The sequence below is a fragment of the Falco biarmicus genome, chromosome 7 (genome assembly GCF_023638135.1).
Source record: "Falco biarmicus isolate bFalBia1 chromosome 7, bFalBia1.pri, whole genome shotgun sequence".
Lineage (NCBI taxonomy): Eukaryota > Metazoa > Chordata > Aves > Falconiformes > Falconidae > Falco > Falco biarmicus.
Genome location: NC_079294.1, coordinates 24,597,957 through 24,613,728, shown reverse-complemented (window position 1 = coordinate 24,613,728; position 15,772 = coordinate 24,597,957). Strand labels below are relative to the sequence as shown.

Sequence of the window (15,772 nt, the reverse complement as noted above, 5' to 3'; positions counted from 1 at the left end):
TTGAAACAATCACTAAACAACTGCTGCTTGTGAATCAGCCTGCAGAAAACTGATCCCTAGGACTTCTCTTTCCTTTTGCTTTGTCAATACAGCTGTTGGATTGGGCAAATCATGCTCTCTCTGGGAGGAAGTTGCTCATGCCATTTAGCAATGTTTGATCTCATAATGTTTTTATAGGGTTTTGAAACACCAGTGAGTAAGTGTAGCTGACAGCAAGGCTGAAAGAGACAGCACATCTGCTTTATTGACAGCTCTTCTTATCCCTTTGTTATTTTCTCAGTGTTCATTAACTAGCCATTTGTTTTTAGTTATTCCGAAAGTGAAACATGGCTGGTAAAAACCCATGGTATTCTGTCCAGAGCATAGCCCTATCATCTAAATGAATCAGAAATTATCTCTTTATCAACATAATCCATCCAAGGACTGGCCTGCCATAGGAAAAGAGGTGTATTTCTAAACCACATTAAATGGATTAATAGGGAATTTCCTCTTGCCCTACCTCAAAACAATCCTGAGCTTTTTCCTCAGTCTGCTAACATGCCTTAGAGATAAAACCATCCACATTATTCTCCCTGGTATGACTCACCATGTGGAAGGATCAATCAGTGTTGCAGAAGCACATGTTGGACCAAGCAACATGACAGGTATTCTTGGCACACTGTATGGGACAAAGAGACTTCTCCCTGACATTTAATCACTGAATCACTTAGGAGACTAAGTCTTCCTGACAGGTCTGCTCTAATGTATGGCATAAATTAGCTCTTCAGCACACAGTAACTGCATGCAGGCCAAAAAACCCAGTCTGCATCACTGGCACACTTTAGGCTTGCCCCTACCTTTTGCAAAGGTCACAGTTGGCAGTGGGCTGGTGTACAGGTAAAAAATTGTTGATGGAGATGTTTTCTGCCTCTTAGCTAGAGCTAGAAGAAATAAAAGGATGGCCCAGAGCAGATTACAGTTTTGGGGTCTCTGCCTCTAATGATTCCTTGTCCTCTTTTAAGACTACTGATACACTGCTCGTAGCTTCTGGGGGCCAAGTGTACCAACTGCATGCTCTTGCAGTGCTCTGGGGTAACCTTAAAGCTACTTCAGAAGTTTGCTGGAATAACCAGTGTGCTTAAACACTGACAGTTTAATTCTTTTCCCCCTAAAGTTCATTCAAAGGCTTTGATCCTCCTTGAGGATTTTGAACTCAAACATCTCTGAGGCAAGCTACCTTACACACTTCCCTTTGTTGTGCTCATGGGCATGATTTCACTGTCTTACATGCTGTTTGCAGCTGATACAAGCCACTGCCAAGGCAGAATGGCCCCAGGCAGTAGGAATGACGACACAAACAACCAGGCAGTATCCCACTTGCTCTTTCTTATGGCTCCCATACTCCTCTTTGGTTTCTTCAGGAGCTCAGGAACTGCATTTCACAGCCAACCAAATTGCCCTGCTACTTCCTTAGTACTCTCCTGCTTTTTAGTTCCCTTCATTTTCTTTTTCCCTACACTCTCATCTCAACACTTGGTAATTTCCATCTCTTTTTCTTAAACAGGCAATGCCACATCTACTTTTCTGTCTGAAATCCAGCTCAGATCCCTGCAAAATACTAAATAAACTGTCAGCTATGCTAGGGTAAATCTGTATTATTAAATGGTATTTTCCTGGTACAGTTAATGCACATGCACAAACATTGTTTCAAAGCAATAAACATTTCTTTAGAGGGTCTTTTCCATCAAGCATTGCTTGACTTTGTCCCTGTTTAGCTGGAAAGCTGACATCTCCAAAATGAAACACCTCAAGATGATTTACTATCCTTTGTAATTTAGTATAATAGTGAGCGTATCAGCTTCTCTGCTGCCCTACAATCTTCCCTCTGAGCAGATAGTGCTCTCTTCTGCACTGTGATATTGTGATGTTTTCCAAGGGACACATTGGGGAACTTATTCTAAATATTAGTTCTTGCCACTGATAGAGAAAGTGAATATTAAGGATCATTAGAATTTCACTCACTCCAGTATCCCATGCACAAACAGGTCCAGTTGTATAATTAAATAGGCCATCCAAGTACCATACCGGAAAGGTTGTATCCAGAGACACAGCTTTCTAAGGGCTAAGAACAATGCTGATAAAGATCAAGTGGCTAATTGTAAGCAACAACCTCCAAATTGCCTCCGGATGAATAAATCACAGTGGGTGATCCAAGCATATTTTCACATGGATACGGTCCCATTCACAGACGCAGGGAGCTGGAAAACATCAGTGGGGAGTTCCAATTGGCTGGAAGGGAATGAAAGGATTTGGATTTCAGTAGAGATTACGTCATAGTTTTGTGTAATTATTCCTAGTGCAAAGCAAAGAGGCCCAGAGAGAAGAACTGGAAATCTACTATCTCTGGTCCTTGGGACTGGCTGATCAACTGCTCTTGTTATGATTTCCTTTGGTATTTCCAGGATTAATGTGAGGACTGGCAAAAAGCAACAATGCAAAGAGATTTGAACTTCTAAGACTCTTTCATGGGGGATAAATTAAGGCCAAAAATCTTTATGTTGAATTCTCTGTCGCAGCATTTCTGCATGAGCTGTGGCTGCAGCTGGGGATGGAGCTGGGAGAATGTGTCCTGGGGCATCACAAGAGGCATGAAGGAGGGTGGGGAGTTTCCTTTCTTTTGAAACACAAGTGAGGGCAGAGATGGTTTATCCAAAATCCTCCCTTTCTAGCAACTTGAATGGAAGCTATTGCAATGCAGGGAGGTGCTTTTGGGGAATAATCCTTGTTACCCCTGCAGGACATGTATTTGATACTAAAGGCCAGTTCCTAAGTGACATTTAGGCACCTATTTGCTCTTTTAGCTACTGAAATCACAACGTGGGTGCCTTTGTGGAGCTGGCTGTTAGTATCTTAGCCTTGCCAAATAAAGTGCCTGTGATAACGTAGAGGCTGGAGGTACCTCTGAGACCATCACCTAAAGCCTCACCCACTTTTTGCTGAGTCTGTGGTGACAGGCATGATCAAGCAGAGCAGTGGTGCTTGGGTGTGTGGCTGTAGCTGTTCAGAGCATCCTCATTCTTTGAGGTCCAAGAGTTTCCTTATTCCAGAAAACACTGCTACCACTGTGAACACCTTTTTATCACAGTGGTTTCCTTGCCCTTTCCTGTACCGAATCTGCTGCAGTGTTTGCATGTATTTGTTCTCTGCTTTGAGAGTCTTGCTTTAAAAAAAAATAATTTGCCACCTAAACCTTAGGACTCTTATCTTTCCTTGCTCACCTCCTTCTAATTTCTGGTTGTAAAAGTTGCAACAACACTCTTTTTTTTCACCTAAAATGCAAAGCCTGCCAGCTCCAAAAAGTAAAAGTTCTAAAGAGCAACAAAGAAGACAAGCAAGCATGCTAGACATCACCATCCCCCTCAGACATGGCCCGTGTGAACACACACCACCCCTGGAAAGCATTTCATTCAGGGAGTCCTGACCAAGGCCACCTGTCCTCTGGAGCGGTTCAGCTCCCAGCAGTCTGCTCCTGCTGGGGGGAGAATGATGATCACATAGGAAAGCTAATGACATCAAGCCGCTCCTGCTCTTGTTCCAGCTCTTGCCAGGGTCTGGAGAAGAACAGCTGGGCAGCATGCTTGTCAGTGTGTTGCTTCCTAGTCAGCAGTGCTTTCCAGTGTAGGAGAGGTGGGAAGAAAGTTAATGTCCTTACGGTGGATCCCACAGTATTTGCTGCCATTTATTCAGGAAAGCTTGAGCTGAGAGGTGATCTCGAGAGCAGCATCAGAAGATGTCAGGCTCTTTTCTGAGCTTAAGTGCCATCACTGTGAATTTTGCTCCTTGTAGGAAAAAGGCCTGTGCTGAAATGATTGCAGCCTCAGGAAAAGTGTCAGCAGTGTCACAGGGAGGATGCTCCCACTACTACTTACACGGCTTGCTCTATGAGGCGTTGCAGGGCCTCATGAATCCAGTGTTGCTATCAGCAGGCTTATGATGTGCCCATGATCCCAGCATGCAGATAATCTTGAAGGCAGACAGGAGCCAGACAAGAATGCTGGGACTCATAAAGCAGAAGCCTGGAGTCAGAGCTCCTGCCCTGTAGTGTGTGTGACCTGACACATTGAGGTCTGGCAGCCCTGGGCAGAGGAGAGTGCAGAGCCACGTTGCCTCAGGATGGCGGGATGGCCTGATGCCTCCCGATGCTGGCAGGCTATTTCATCAAATCCATTGTCAAACTCATATGTTTGCTTGAAAGCCCTGCTCACTGCTTATGAAAAGGAATAAAAAAGCAGTTCTGCTGAGCACTCTGAGTCACGGCCTCCAGAAATCCCTTACCTCATTCCCTCCTTGAGGACACAGCCATTCCAAAAATGTTCTGACAGCCAATGTCCTTATGCTTTTGGCTAAAGTTAGCCTCTGTGGGTTTATGTGTTAGGCATTAACCATCTCTGGGCAGCTATGCCAAGCTGCAGAGGGATGATGTCTCAGGAGAGCCATCTGAGTCCTCCCCCATGTCAGTTCTTTTCTGCCAGCAAACCCTGTGAGAACCTGGGGTGTCCTCACCTTGTGGGTGCACGCTGGGGAGAGAAGGGATGAGTGTAGGAATAAATGGTATCAGAGATTTGCATGGGCTGACATAGTCATGGGCCAAGATTAGGAAATAAGGTCTGAGTGAAGACAACAAATTCTGTTAAGTCTGAATTCAGAAAAGCTCTTTACTCACAGGACCTTGCAAAGGGTTTCACAATACCCAGCAGTAACTGCTAAGCTGTTCATTGCTGGTTCCCCCCTTAACTCCTGTGTTTTGCCCGTATGGCTCCACCACTTTTGTACAAAACATTGCTGCTGAGAATAATGTGTGGATTACATAATGGTATAATTATTTAATGCTGATTTCTGCACAAAGCTGGGTCAGTTTAGAAGTAAACATAGTAAGAATATTAGGAGATAACAGTACTGTTCCTAGCTCTGCTGTTCACTTGCTGTTTGCCTTCAGCTAAATCACTTGGTGTCTCCATGCTATAGCTTCCTCAGCAGTAAGACGCAGACAGACACTAATTTTATAAAACCTTTGGAAATACAGAGATTATAAACTTTAAGAACTGTTATATAATGATACTTAGGTAGTCATGTAATAAGACTTCCCCTCAAAACAAAAGTTAAACCAAGAAAAATAATTTGATCAAATCAGAGACTGGCAGGCCAAAAGTCAGAGGTAATGGGATTTACCACTACTGACTTCAGCAGGCTTGACCATAGGCAGTGACTGCATATCAGTGAGCTACATGAAGTGTATGTCAGTAGAGCCAGCTGGGAGTTTTCTGTTAGAATGGTTTCATAGCAGTAAATTTTCAATGAAATTTATATTTTCTGCTGGATTTTTTTTAAGTTATTGTTTCCTTAATCAGAGAGAAAAACCAATCACTTCCACATATTCTGCATGTCATGCTCCCTCCAGCAACAATAATTTGGAGCTGTGCTTTCTGGGGTTTACAGGTTCTCTGGCTCCAGAGCACTTGCCAGCCACTGCTGTGGGGCCAGGAAACCTCAAAGCTCAGGATCCAAAATCCTGATGCTGAGGTTCCCTGCACAGCATCCCTCTGGCTCAGGGCCTGCTGCGGCCTTTAGCAGTATGCTGGATCATGATAGCATTTGCTGAAGGAAAGAATGTCATTTAGGCATTCTCCTGAAAAAAAGTCCTCTTTCTGAGGATAGCTATTTAAATTTCTTCAGTTTCAGTCTCTATCAGGCTTTCTCTGACAGTCATTAGACTGGTTTGGTTAGGATGGTGGCACCCGGGGCCCAAAGCAAGTTCATAGCTCACTGTCTCTCTGAAGAAGACATATGCTAGGATGCATAACAGCAGAAGCTGCTCTACTCCCCTACTTGTTACCAAGTGCAGTTTCTGTGGCCATTTTCAGTGTTTGGCCTTCACTAAGCATGCCAGCACACCTTATGCAAAAGCAATATTACAAGTACATAGAAAAATGTTCCCCAGAGCCACTACTAGATGGTCAAAATGTGCTATATACATTAGCACAGGTCAGCCTGAAAGCCAGACTCTGACCTGGGAATATGCAACAAGATAAATGTCTTTAGAAGTAGCAGTATTAAAAAAAACTGTAGCAAATTAAGAACAAAACTCCATACAATTACAAGAGCTTACACCTAATATTTCAGGGGGGACAAAAATGGAAATGTAAACCTTTTATCAGTACCAGCAATGAGAAATGACATTTATTTTAGGAATGTAATATATTATTGAAAGGTTGTGCAGAATTTAGAGATAATGTATGATATGTGTGAGGGGGTTTATATTATTTAACAAGGAAGTGGGTGAGAGGAAGGCAGCAGAAAAAAACGGTGTTCATTTAATAAAGGGACCCTGGGACAAAAGCAAATGATAATTCCATCAGGCAGGATGTGAAGGACATTGAAGAGAGAAAAATGTAGCTCAAGAGATCATCTAATTTATCTCAGTGGTGATAAAATGAGCATGAAAACTATTTCTAAATGGCAGATAATTCAGATCTGAGGAATATCTCTTACATATAATTTAAAAGGGAGAGGAATTTGCACCGTTATTATTAATAATGGAACATTTTACTTAAAAATTCAGGAACTTACTGTTCCTCTAGTCTAGTTTTTCTCAGATTGCAGAAAGTTTTCTGTGAAACTTGGAGCCATTTTAATGTTTCATCTGGGACAGAAGTATTGTTTTCTTTTTTCCGAGACACCAAAGTAAGAGGCAAGAAGGGTACCAAGTTTTATCGGGAATCTGTGAGTTATATAGACACTTGCAGCAAGTCTGTTTTTTATTCTCTCCCTAACAACTAGGCTGTCATGACTGAGCATTTCTGCCAGAGGTGTCTGTAGCCACCTTGTCTTATACCTTCCTACTTTGCTTTCTTATGAACTGTACCAGGCCAAAACTCACCTCAGACCCTAAAGTGACAAGGGTTACCTATATGCCTGTATGGATTAATTGTGGAACTTCCCAGGAACATGTTGTGTAGTAAAATATGGAAAAATTAAACCAAGAAAACCTCGCAGCTCATAATGGGCTTGCTAGTGCCACCCTGTTCTCTCCAAAGTCTGTTCAAAGCTTCAATTTTCAAATGTTGAGATGTATCATTTCCACTTACATAGAATCATAGTCATAGAATGGTTTGGCTTCGAAGAGACCTTAAAGATCATCTAGTTCCAACGCCTTCCACTAGACCAGGTTTCTCAAAGCCCCATCCAACCTGGCCTTTCTTCCTATTACGCCTTTCAAATATTTGGCAAGGAGACTTTTGTATAGGTTTTCTTGAGTAAGAATTCTCCCATTCTGAATTTTATCTTGCCTGAATATATCTCTTCATCTTCCTTTAAGCATTTTACAGTATCCTTTCTGGTTTTAGCTTTTAGATTATTGTAGGTTTTAGCTTTTGCATAACCAGGGTGGTCATTCTTAGCTCTTAGTCACTCTCAAGATTGCATTCCCCTAACATTAGTTTCACCTTTCTCTGAAATCGCTCCAGTTTTCCTATTGTTTTCTAGATATAAATTCACCAGAATCTTTATAGGTGTGACGACATCATAGCATGAAGATTGGGAGTCTCTGGGTTGCTCATATTTTTTTGGGCAGACCTTGAATAAATGTCTTTCATATTTAGCTGTCCATTACCATCACACAGTAGAATTTGCAGCCACCTAATCCGTTTTCTGAGTTCCTGGTAGCTTTGGTCTTCTGTTTGTGGAGAGAAAGGTGCAGAGACCGAGCACTGCAACCTGAAATCCTGACACTCTTGGTTTCATTTTGGCAAGGTTGTCTCAAACTTTATAGTTTGGGGTGAGTATACTGACTCATGGTACATTTCACATGTAATTCTGTCTGAAGCTCTCTACCTTGTCTTTTGCTTCTTTTTCTGCCTGCTTTGCAAAGTGCATTGATTGAAAAGGTAAGGTATTAATCTCACGAAAAGCTGGGCAGTGACTGCTGTTCAGAGGGCATTGCACTAACACTAGGGAAATGTTGATAAGGCCTTTAAGTAGGATAAGACCTGTGGATGCCAATTCTTTCTTTAACCACTACTGTGTCAGTAAGAAAGTCCTCCCATGGGTTATAAAGTCAGATATTCCTACTCCTTCCTCTCTCATTTTGCCATGGACAAGTAATGGTATAGCCAAACACAGCACAAATGACATGTGTCTAAGACACCTTGAAGGTAGGAAGCCAGACTGACAGGGCAGTAGGAATCATTTATTTCATATGGAGCAGAGCAGTCTAGCTAGTGGCCTAGGAATGGTTCAAGCTCGTGGAGTGCTCCTGGCCAGTCTATGACCTGCTTCCCAAGGAAGTGTTGTCCAACAGCTCACAGACCAGTCCCTGCTCTAGCAGTCAGGCTAGACCAGGCACAGGTATAGCTCGGTGTGGATACAAGGTGGTATGGGGATGGCTGTGGGTGGGTGAGGGCTGTGAAGGGGATCCAGCCCACATGACTCTGAAAGCTGGACTGTCCAGAGGAGGACTGACACTCAGAAATACCCAACAGATGGCAGGATCAGGCCCATCATGCCTAGGCAAGGGAAACTGAGATCATATCAAATGTCTTAGAGAGCTGAGAAACTGAAGGGAATTGGGTCAGCTCAGGTGGCTGGATTTTATGGCTAGTATGTTTATCCAGAGGGTAAGGGGGCAGAACTAGGAATGAATGACATTTACAAAATGTTCTTTTCCCTTCTTTTTGAATTCTGAGAAACCTCTATTGGAGAGTTGGATATAGTCTTACACCAGGAGAGAATGTTGAAAGGCTTCAGTAAAATACCTCAAACAAAGGAGGCTGTCCTAAAATTCAATGGAATATACTGCACGTTCTGAAAGATGTAAGAACCAGTCAGATTCACAATCCTGATGGGAAGCTATCCACAAAAAGATGAGAGAGAATTGGTTGAAGCACACAGAGACTAGCATTCCCTTCACAGTAACTGTTCAAAACTCCATTGCCTGAGGTGTTCACAAGTAATGGGAAAAGGTGCAGAAGAGCTTCCTGAAGCATATTAGGTGAAAGGGACAAAAGGCAAGTCAAACTGAAGAGCAAAAAAGCTATAGAGCTCAAACCAAAGCAGTAGAGGCAGGTACTAGAGTAACCGTATGTGATTTTTGGGCTAGATGATACATCTGAAAACAGAGAGCTCAGCTGTGGTACTGAGAGGCAGGGAACATCTATCTAAAGATTCAAGCCCACATTTAATTTGTAGAGAGAAAGAATGAAGTTACAAAATCTTCCAAAGAAAAAATGAAATGAGTGGCTGTGCCTCCAGTGGCAAAGTTTAAAGAACAGGACAGACCATGAGGGAAGATCCCGTGTAACAAGAGAACAAGCAACCAGTAGATAAAGGCGTGGGTAACAAAAGGGACACGTCTATTAATAATACTTGGTTGTTTTGCCATCAGAGAAACAGCATGGTGACTCTGTGACACAAGTGGGTATGAGCTAATGTTTCTAACATCCCTGTGAGGAAAGGGGTGCTCCCATTTGTTAGATACAGCAGATGAAGCAACTTACCCATGGCCGTAGTTTCATAGCTATGATTAGATCTCATGACCTTCTGCCTCCATATCCTCTACTCTAGGCCATAGTTCCAGTACTAAAGGAATCTGTCCACGAAACACTGAATCTACATCATAAATAAAACCGGAGTTATTCCAGCTGGGTCACACTAAGATACAGAATCTAGAGAAAGTCTGGCAACCACAGCAAATCAAAAGGACTAGAAACTAAATATCTTAATCACTTAGGAGACTGAAGAAGAATGAATACTTACAGTTTGTGGAAAAAAAAGTAAGGGTATCTTGGTGACATTTTTTCCATGATGGATCTAGAACACAAAAGCACCAAAACATTTGTTCTGCAGAACTGAACTGGACCACAAGCAAAACACAAAACCTGTATTTATGGTAAAAAGGAGAACACTGAGTGGTGCATAGATGTTTATAGTCATCTTTTCTCATTTGACAAGCTGAGTGTGACTTTACATTGGAAGAGAAATATAAATGTAGTGAAATGAATTGCTATTGAAAGAAAGCTATGGAGGGAGTGGCTGTGAATACAAAGAACATGACTGGGAAGACAAGTGTTCTGAGAATTTAAAACACCTAGAAAATCTATGCTCCCATTATTTCTCTTTCACTAATGTATGGGTTTGTGTATATACATATGCACCTATAAATACATGTATATGTATGCGTGCCTATATTTCACATGAGAATTGTGAAGAGCTATGAATGAATCTTGTTGAATTTTTATCTTTATTTTTTCACTAAAGATGACACTGATGCGGAACACTTGCAGCCAAGAGGAGATGTTGAGCTCCCCTAACTGGATGCGTTTTGATGTGGAGCAGAGAGTCTGGGCCCTCCTATAATGCTTAAATGTTAGACAGTTTATTCCAAGACTTGTGCTTACTAGTGCACAAATTATTCTGCCAACTCATTGTTTGATGTTTGTAGTAATTTGTAAATGGAGGGGAATTTCTGTGGAGACTTGTTCTTGCAAATGCTGCTACTTTAAGACTGTTGCTCAAGAATTTCTTCCTTATGTCAATAATTGGATGGTGCACAATCCATATAAATAGATGCATTCATGTATGTTCTGTTCAAGGATTACAGGATGAGGCCTTAGAAAAGTTTTTCCTCTGGAAGTGGAAGGACAAAAATTTGGCTGTAGGTTAGTATGCCCCTAGCAACAAGGCAAAACAGAAAAAGCCAAATTCTAAAAGCATAAATTAGGGATGATCTCTTTAGCATTCATCTATCTTCAGTGGAGTACCACAGCTCCCAGGTAAAAACCCTATACACCTATCTAAATCTTGCACTGAATCCTTTCCGATACAGGTTTTCCACAATGAATGGCCAGGCAAAGCCAGAGACACACAGAGAGATGGGTAACGGTGTAGACGCTAAAAACTGTTTCTCCTACATTGTTGTAATATCTACATACAGAATGCATATAATTTCTACATAGTCTTAAAAAGTGACTTGGAGAAAGTGAATAGGGCATGGATGTTTTCTGTCTTTCGTAACAGAGAAAGCAGAGCATCAAACAAAATTATCAGGTGGCAGGCTAGAAACCAAACCAAATAAAGCAGTGTATTTTTCATATAAAACAGTCTGTAGAACTCATTGCCACAGGACGTTGTGAACACCAAGTATGTAGCTGAGTTTAGTCAGTACTCAGACAAATTAATTAAAAAAAAAAAATAATCACCAGGGTATGTTATACTAAACATACCATTGTAGTCAGGTAGTCCTTGACCCCAGGTTACTGAATGCTGCCAGAATATGCCAGGAAAGTATTCTATATGCTTGCTCTGTTTTTATATTCCTTCCATCAAATCTACTATTTACCACTGTTGAAGACAGGTTTCTGTGCTGGATGGACCTTTGTTCTGATGTAGTATGGCTGGTTTGATACCAGATTTTCTTGCTTATGGTGTTTAATCTAATATTTACTACTTGCAGTAGTTAAACAGACCATTGTCTGTAAGCATTTTCCCAATAGAGCAAACCCTGTGGAAAGGGTAAATATCACAGTTTGGTAAATATCAGGGTTCCTTTTTAATGTCATGATGATAACATTTTATCTACACAGATAATGATGCTTTAATATTTCTATTAAGGTTATCTGAATAATTATATAAAAATGGAAAGAAGAATTTGAAATAAAAAATTAAAAGCCTTAAGGCTTTTAAGGGTCTAAATTTTTTCTTGACCAAGCATGGTAGTTAACTCAAAACCCCTGTTAAGATGGTGAGTGCTTCAAATACTAACAGTTAGAGCAAATGAACCCTAAGGATACAAACACTTATGCACATGATCACATTTCTGAGTAATCCCATTGAAATGAATGGATCTAGATATGTTTTGAAAAAGTGGCATATATGTAAGTGTGCATAGAACTGACATCTATACAACTTTCTAAAGATCAGCATATACCTGTCTTGTCATTTTGACTCCTGTGCCCATTTTAATTGGTTTTTCAATGTTCTAAATAAAGAATTATCCTAACACAGTCCTGTTTTTGTAATAAAGTGGATTTTTTTGAAATATCTGAACTGTCAGTGGTGATGTGTAGGACTCCAGGTGCTCCCGCTCATGGTATTGTGGAAGGAGATGACTTTAAATACGGGGCCCAGGTTTACTTCAAGTGCAACGCAGGTTACAGCTTAAAAGGCAGCCGTGTTGCCTACTGTCAGCTTGATGGGATTTGGTCAACACAGCATCCTGAATGTGGTAAGGTCACTTTAAGTTTTGATTGTTATCAAATATTTTGGCCAATGTATTCACATGAAACTAGAATATCTAAATCTCGCTTGAATTTTGGTAGATCCATGGCTTAACATGATGTTCTTTTATCTTCCTGTCTTCAAGAAGCAGTAGGGATTCTTATTTTATTCTGCTGGAGCCCAAGCTTGCAAGACTTACTTGTATAAAGATCTGATTGAAACATCAAATTACTGAAAAATAATTTCCTCAAAGACTTCAGGCGTATATCCTTCTCACACAGAGACAAAATGTCTGACCAAAACCAAGTGAGGGACATAGTGCAACACTGTATAGCTACTTCCAGCACTATGTACCTGATACCTTCTCTGCACAAGTCTGGTGCACGCTGTGGCAGTGATTAGGGGCTTACTGCATGAAGACTAATTTCAACAGAATTCCCATGCTAGAGAAAAATTGATGAAAGAGAAACTTCCATTCATTCTGGCTGTGCAAGTTGGCATGCCTACCATTCAAATTCCAAGCCCCTTCTTCTCATCTAAAGAGACTTTTTATTTAGTTAGTTGTTTTGTATTGCACAGTTTTATTTCCATATTCCAGAATATTTTTTATCAATTGGAAAAGTTCTTTTACAAGTGTATTGTGGCAAAAAATGTACGGGGGACGGGGACGGGAGGGGTGGGAGGGGGCAGGGCAGTGTTGTGAAACAGCAGTATATAATTTCATCTGAAAGAGGAAGGAATAGGCATTCTGTCTGGAGAGAATGTCTCCAGTTGCAGTAAATGTAATATCAGGATTGTGATGAGTCCCTGCTCCATGATGTCCCTGGCTAAAGATCTGTCTCTAAACTTGACTGTTACTGAAGTGCTAGATGGTGTAATTTGGGTCTCTCCTTCCCAGATGTTTTCTCTTTGTTTTTAATACATGAAAAAAGCTATAACCCTGAGTTTGGGAACAAGAGAATTTCTGTTGAAGTTACTAATAGGCAGAGAATGAAATAAGAGAAGGCTTCGTTAACTTACTTGGTCAAGCTTAGGCACATTTTGAAACATGGACTCTGCTCATCGGATGATGCCTGTAGGCTAGATAGCAGTACAGAAAGCAACTTGCAAATAAAGCATTGTACTGTGGGTGATTCCCTCTAGTCTTTACCTGCTATCAAGTTATCAGTCACTTGTGGTTCACAAGTTAGAGAGCTTGTAAGGTACAGAAAAGAAAAATGGAGCCAATTTAAAAGAAGACAGGACTCTGCTTCTCCCGTCCTCCTGGCTGAGGGGAAGTTCAGATGTCTTCTTTATTTACTGAATATGACTCACATGGAAAAGTATTTAAGTACATATATAACCTTCAGCATATGGTAAAATCCAGTGTTGTTGAAGAAAGCACTGAAATATATGCCTAGCTTGAATTATATACTCAGTGTTAAAAACATGCCCTTCATTGAACTTGTACTGTTACAGTTAGCTGTGTGCTTACATGCTTTGCTGAGCTTGGCTCTGTCTGGTGACATGAGGATATGGCAACAGGACAGGGCCATACCTCTGCACTGTTACTGTGCTGATTTCACAAGGATTTAGATAAATGTTTAAGTGCTTTGTTATTGTTGGTGCTTTTCAGAAGTGAAGCTTCATCCCAGTCTGAAGCAATGACATGAAGAGGTCATTTCTGGTCACTTGATATGTCTTAGTTTCTCAGCCTTGCATAAGCAGAGCAGCACCAACACTAGCTGTCTAAACTAGATGTTCACTGGTTATCATGCAATGAGACACCAGGCAGAGGAATTAAACAGAATTCCATGATACTATCAGCCTGACAAGAAAACTGAGATGAAATCCAAAGGAAAAAAAAGTACCTTTTCAGCTGCTAAATAAAGAAGGCAGAAGGGTTAAAAACACAGGGGAAACCATTTATTACCATCACATAGGGAGTACTGTCGTCCTGATTTATGCCAAAAGTTAAAGTTTATTGAGAGAAAAAAACACAACAAATAAAAAGAAGGGGAAAATATCGGGAAGGAGGAAGTAGAAGGGGTTCTGTAGGCAGAATCTAGCATTAGTAATCTTTCTATAGTAAATTTTTAGTATATATATATATATATATATATATGTTCCCCTTGATTTCCTGTATTTCCCTGGGTTATTCAGATCTCTCTTTCAATGCTAAGAAGCCAAAATGCAACCAAACATAAAAGTAAAATTAAGTAGTCACATAAAAGTAAAATTAAGTAGTCTAGTTTTGTTATCCAAATCCAGTGAAGAAATGGGAAAATGGGAAAGGAATACCAAGGGCCTGTTTCCTGCAAATAGTTTAAGTGCATCCTTTTATGATCTTGAAGTAGCCCTGTTAATGTTAATGAGACATTAACATCATGTAAAGTCAAGGTTCTGTTTCAGGCTTGTCAGCTACATTTTAAGGTCTTTCTAACAATTTGAGAATCTTATGCTTTCAGTGAAGATTAAAGTGTGTGTTATAAGCAGATATCTGTATATTATCACTTCTTTCTTTAATATTTGATCTTTTAGAAGACAGATCCCAGACAGGTCTTGAAAAGGGAAATTTCACAAAGTGTAGATTGTGTAGTAACATCTGAATGAAATGCCAAGCAATCTGATGGGTGAAAATAATGCTGTGAACCTGATAAAATGGTTACTATTTTTTCCCCCCTATCATTAGTTCTAGATGAAAAAAACTGCTCAGATCCTGGTGGCCCACTCAATGGCTACAGAAGAGTAGTAGAAGACACTGGGCTCTTGAATGGACGCTATGCAAAAATTGGCACAGTCATTGCTTTCTTTTGTAACAACTCGTATGTTCTTAGTGGGAATGAACAGAGGACCTGCCAAGACGATGGAGAATGGTCAGGGAAGCAGCCCATCTGCATTAAAGGTAGTTTATGTTCTTTTATTACCGCAACTCACAAAAGTTGCTGTGGTTTTACTGGAATTTGTTTTATATAATTTACACTCACCAATTATTTTTGCTAAGAATAAGCCATCTGACTGACACCTGATACTGAGATTTTTAGTTTGCCAGCTCTACTGGCTGTTAAAGTCAGCTAGAGAAGATGTCAGTGATTCCAGAAGATGTTTCCATCTTTAAACATGGAAAGAAATGTGCCCTAAGACCCCTATTACCCTCGTTCTATGATCAAACCTGCATAAGGTCAAAATCAAAGAAGATCAGGAGGGAATTGAAATAGAAGGAAATAATTGTCTCATCAGAGTTGCTGTCATAGGGCCCAGCTGTCCTCTCACAATCATTTTAAATCAGGGACCAGTCATGAGTGTAAAAGACCAAGCCTGTAGATTGCAGCCTTGAAGGTTTGGTTCAGAAAACCACTTGAGGACATGCCTAAACTATCTGTATTCATCAAAACACTGAAACACATCTTTAAATCCTTTGCTATAAAGGGAATTACGCTGTTGACCTGGAGCTACTCTAAGTGTGTCTGAAACCCTGAATGGATGAATGAATTTGGGCTGGGGAACTGCCAAATTCATTTTCCCAAAGCAATTGTTTGACATA

The 15,772-nt window shown here is 40.7% G+C and overlaps 1 protein-coding gene across 2 annotated transcripts in view; it reads left to right on the top strand.

Moving 5' to 3' along the window:
• PAMR1 (peptidase domain containing associated with muscle regeneration 1) overlaps positions 1 to 15,772 on the top strand; it is a 59,484-nt gene that overhangs the window by 36,323 nt on the left and 7,389 nt on the right. The window contains exons 7-8 of one of the 2 annotated variants that reach the window (XM_056346994.1): positions 12,086 to 12,256; positions 14,921 to 15,133. In XM_056346994.1, coding sequence (XP_056202969.1) covers positions 12,086 to 12,256; positions 14,921 to 15,133 — 384 coding nt within the window. The remainder of the gene's footprint in view (positions 1 to 12,085; positions 12,257 to 14,920; positions 15,134 to 15,772) is intronic. The other variant, XM_056346995.1, reaches the window with a different exon arrangement.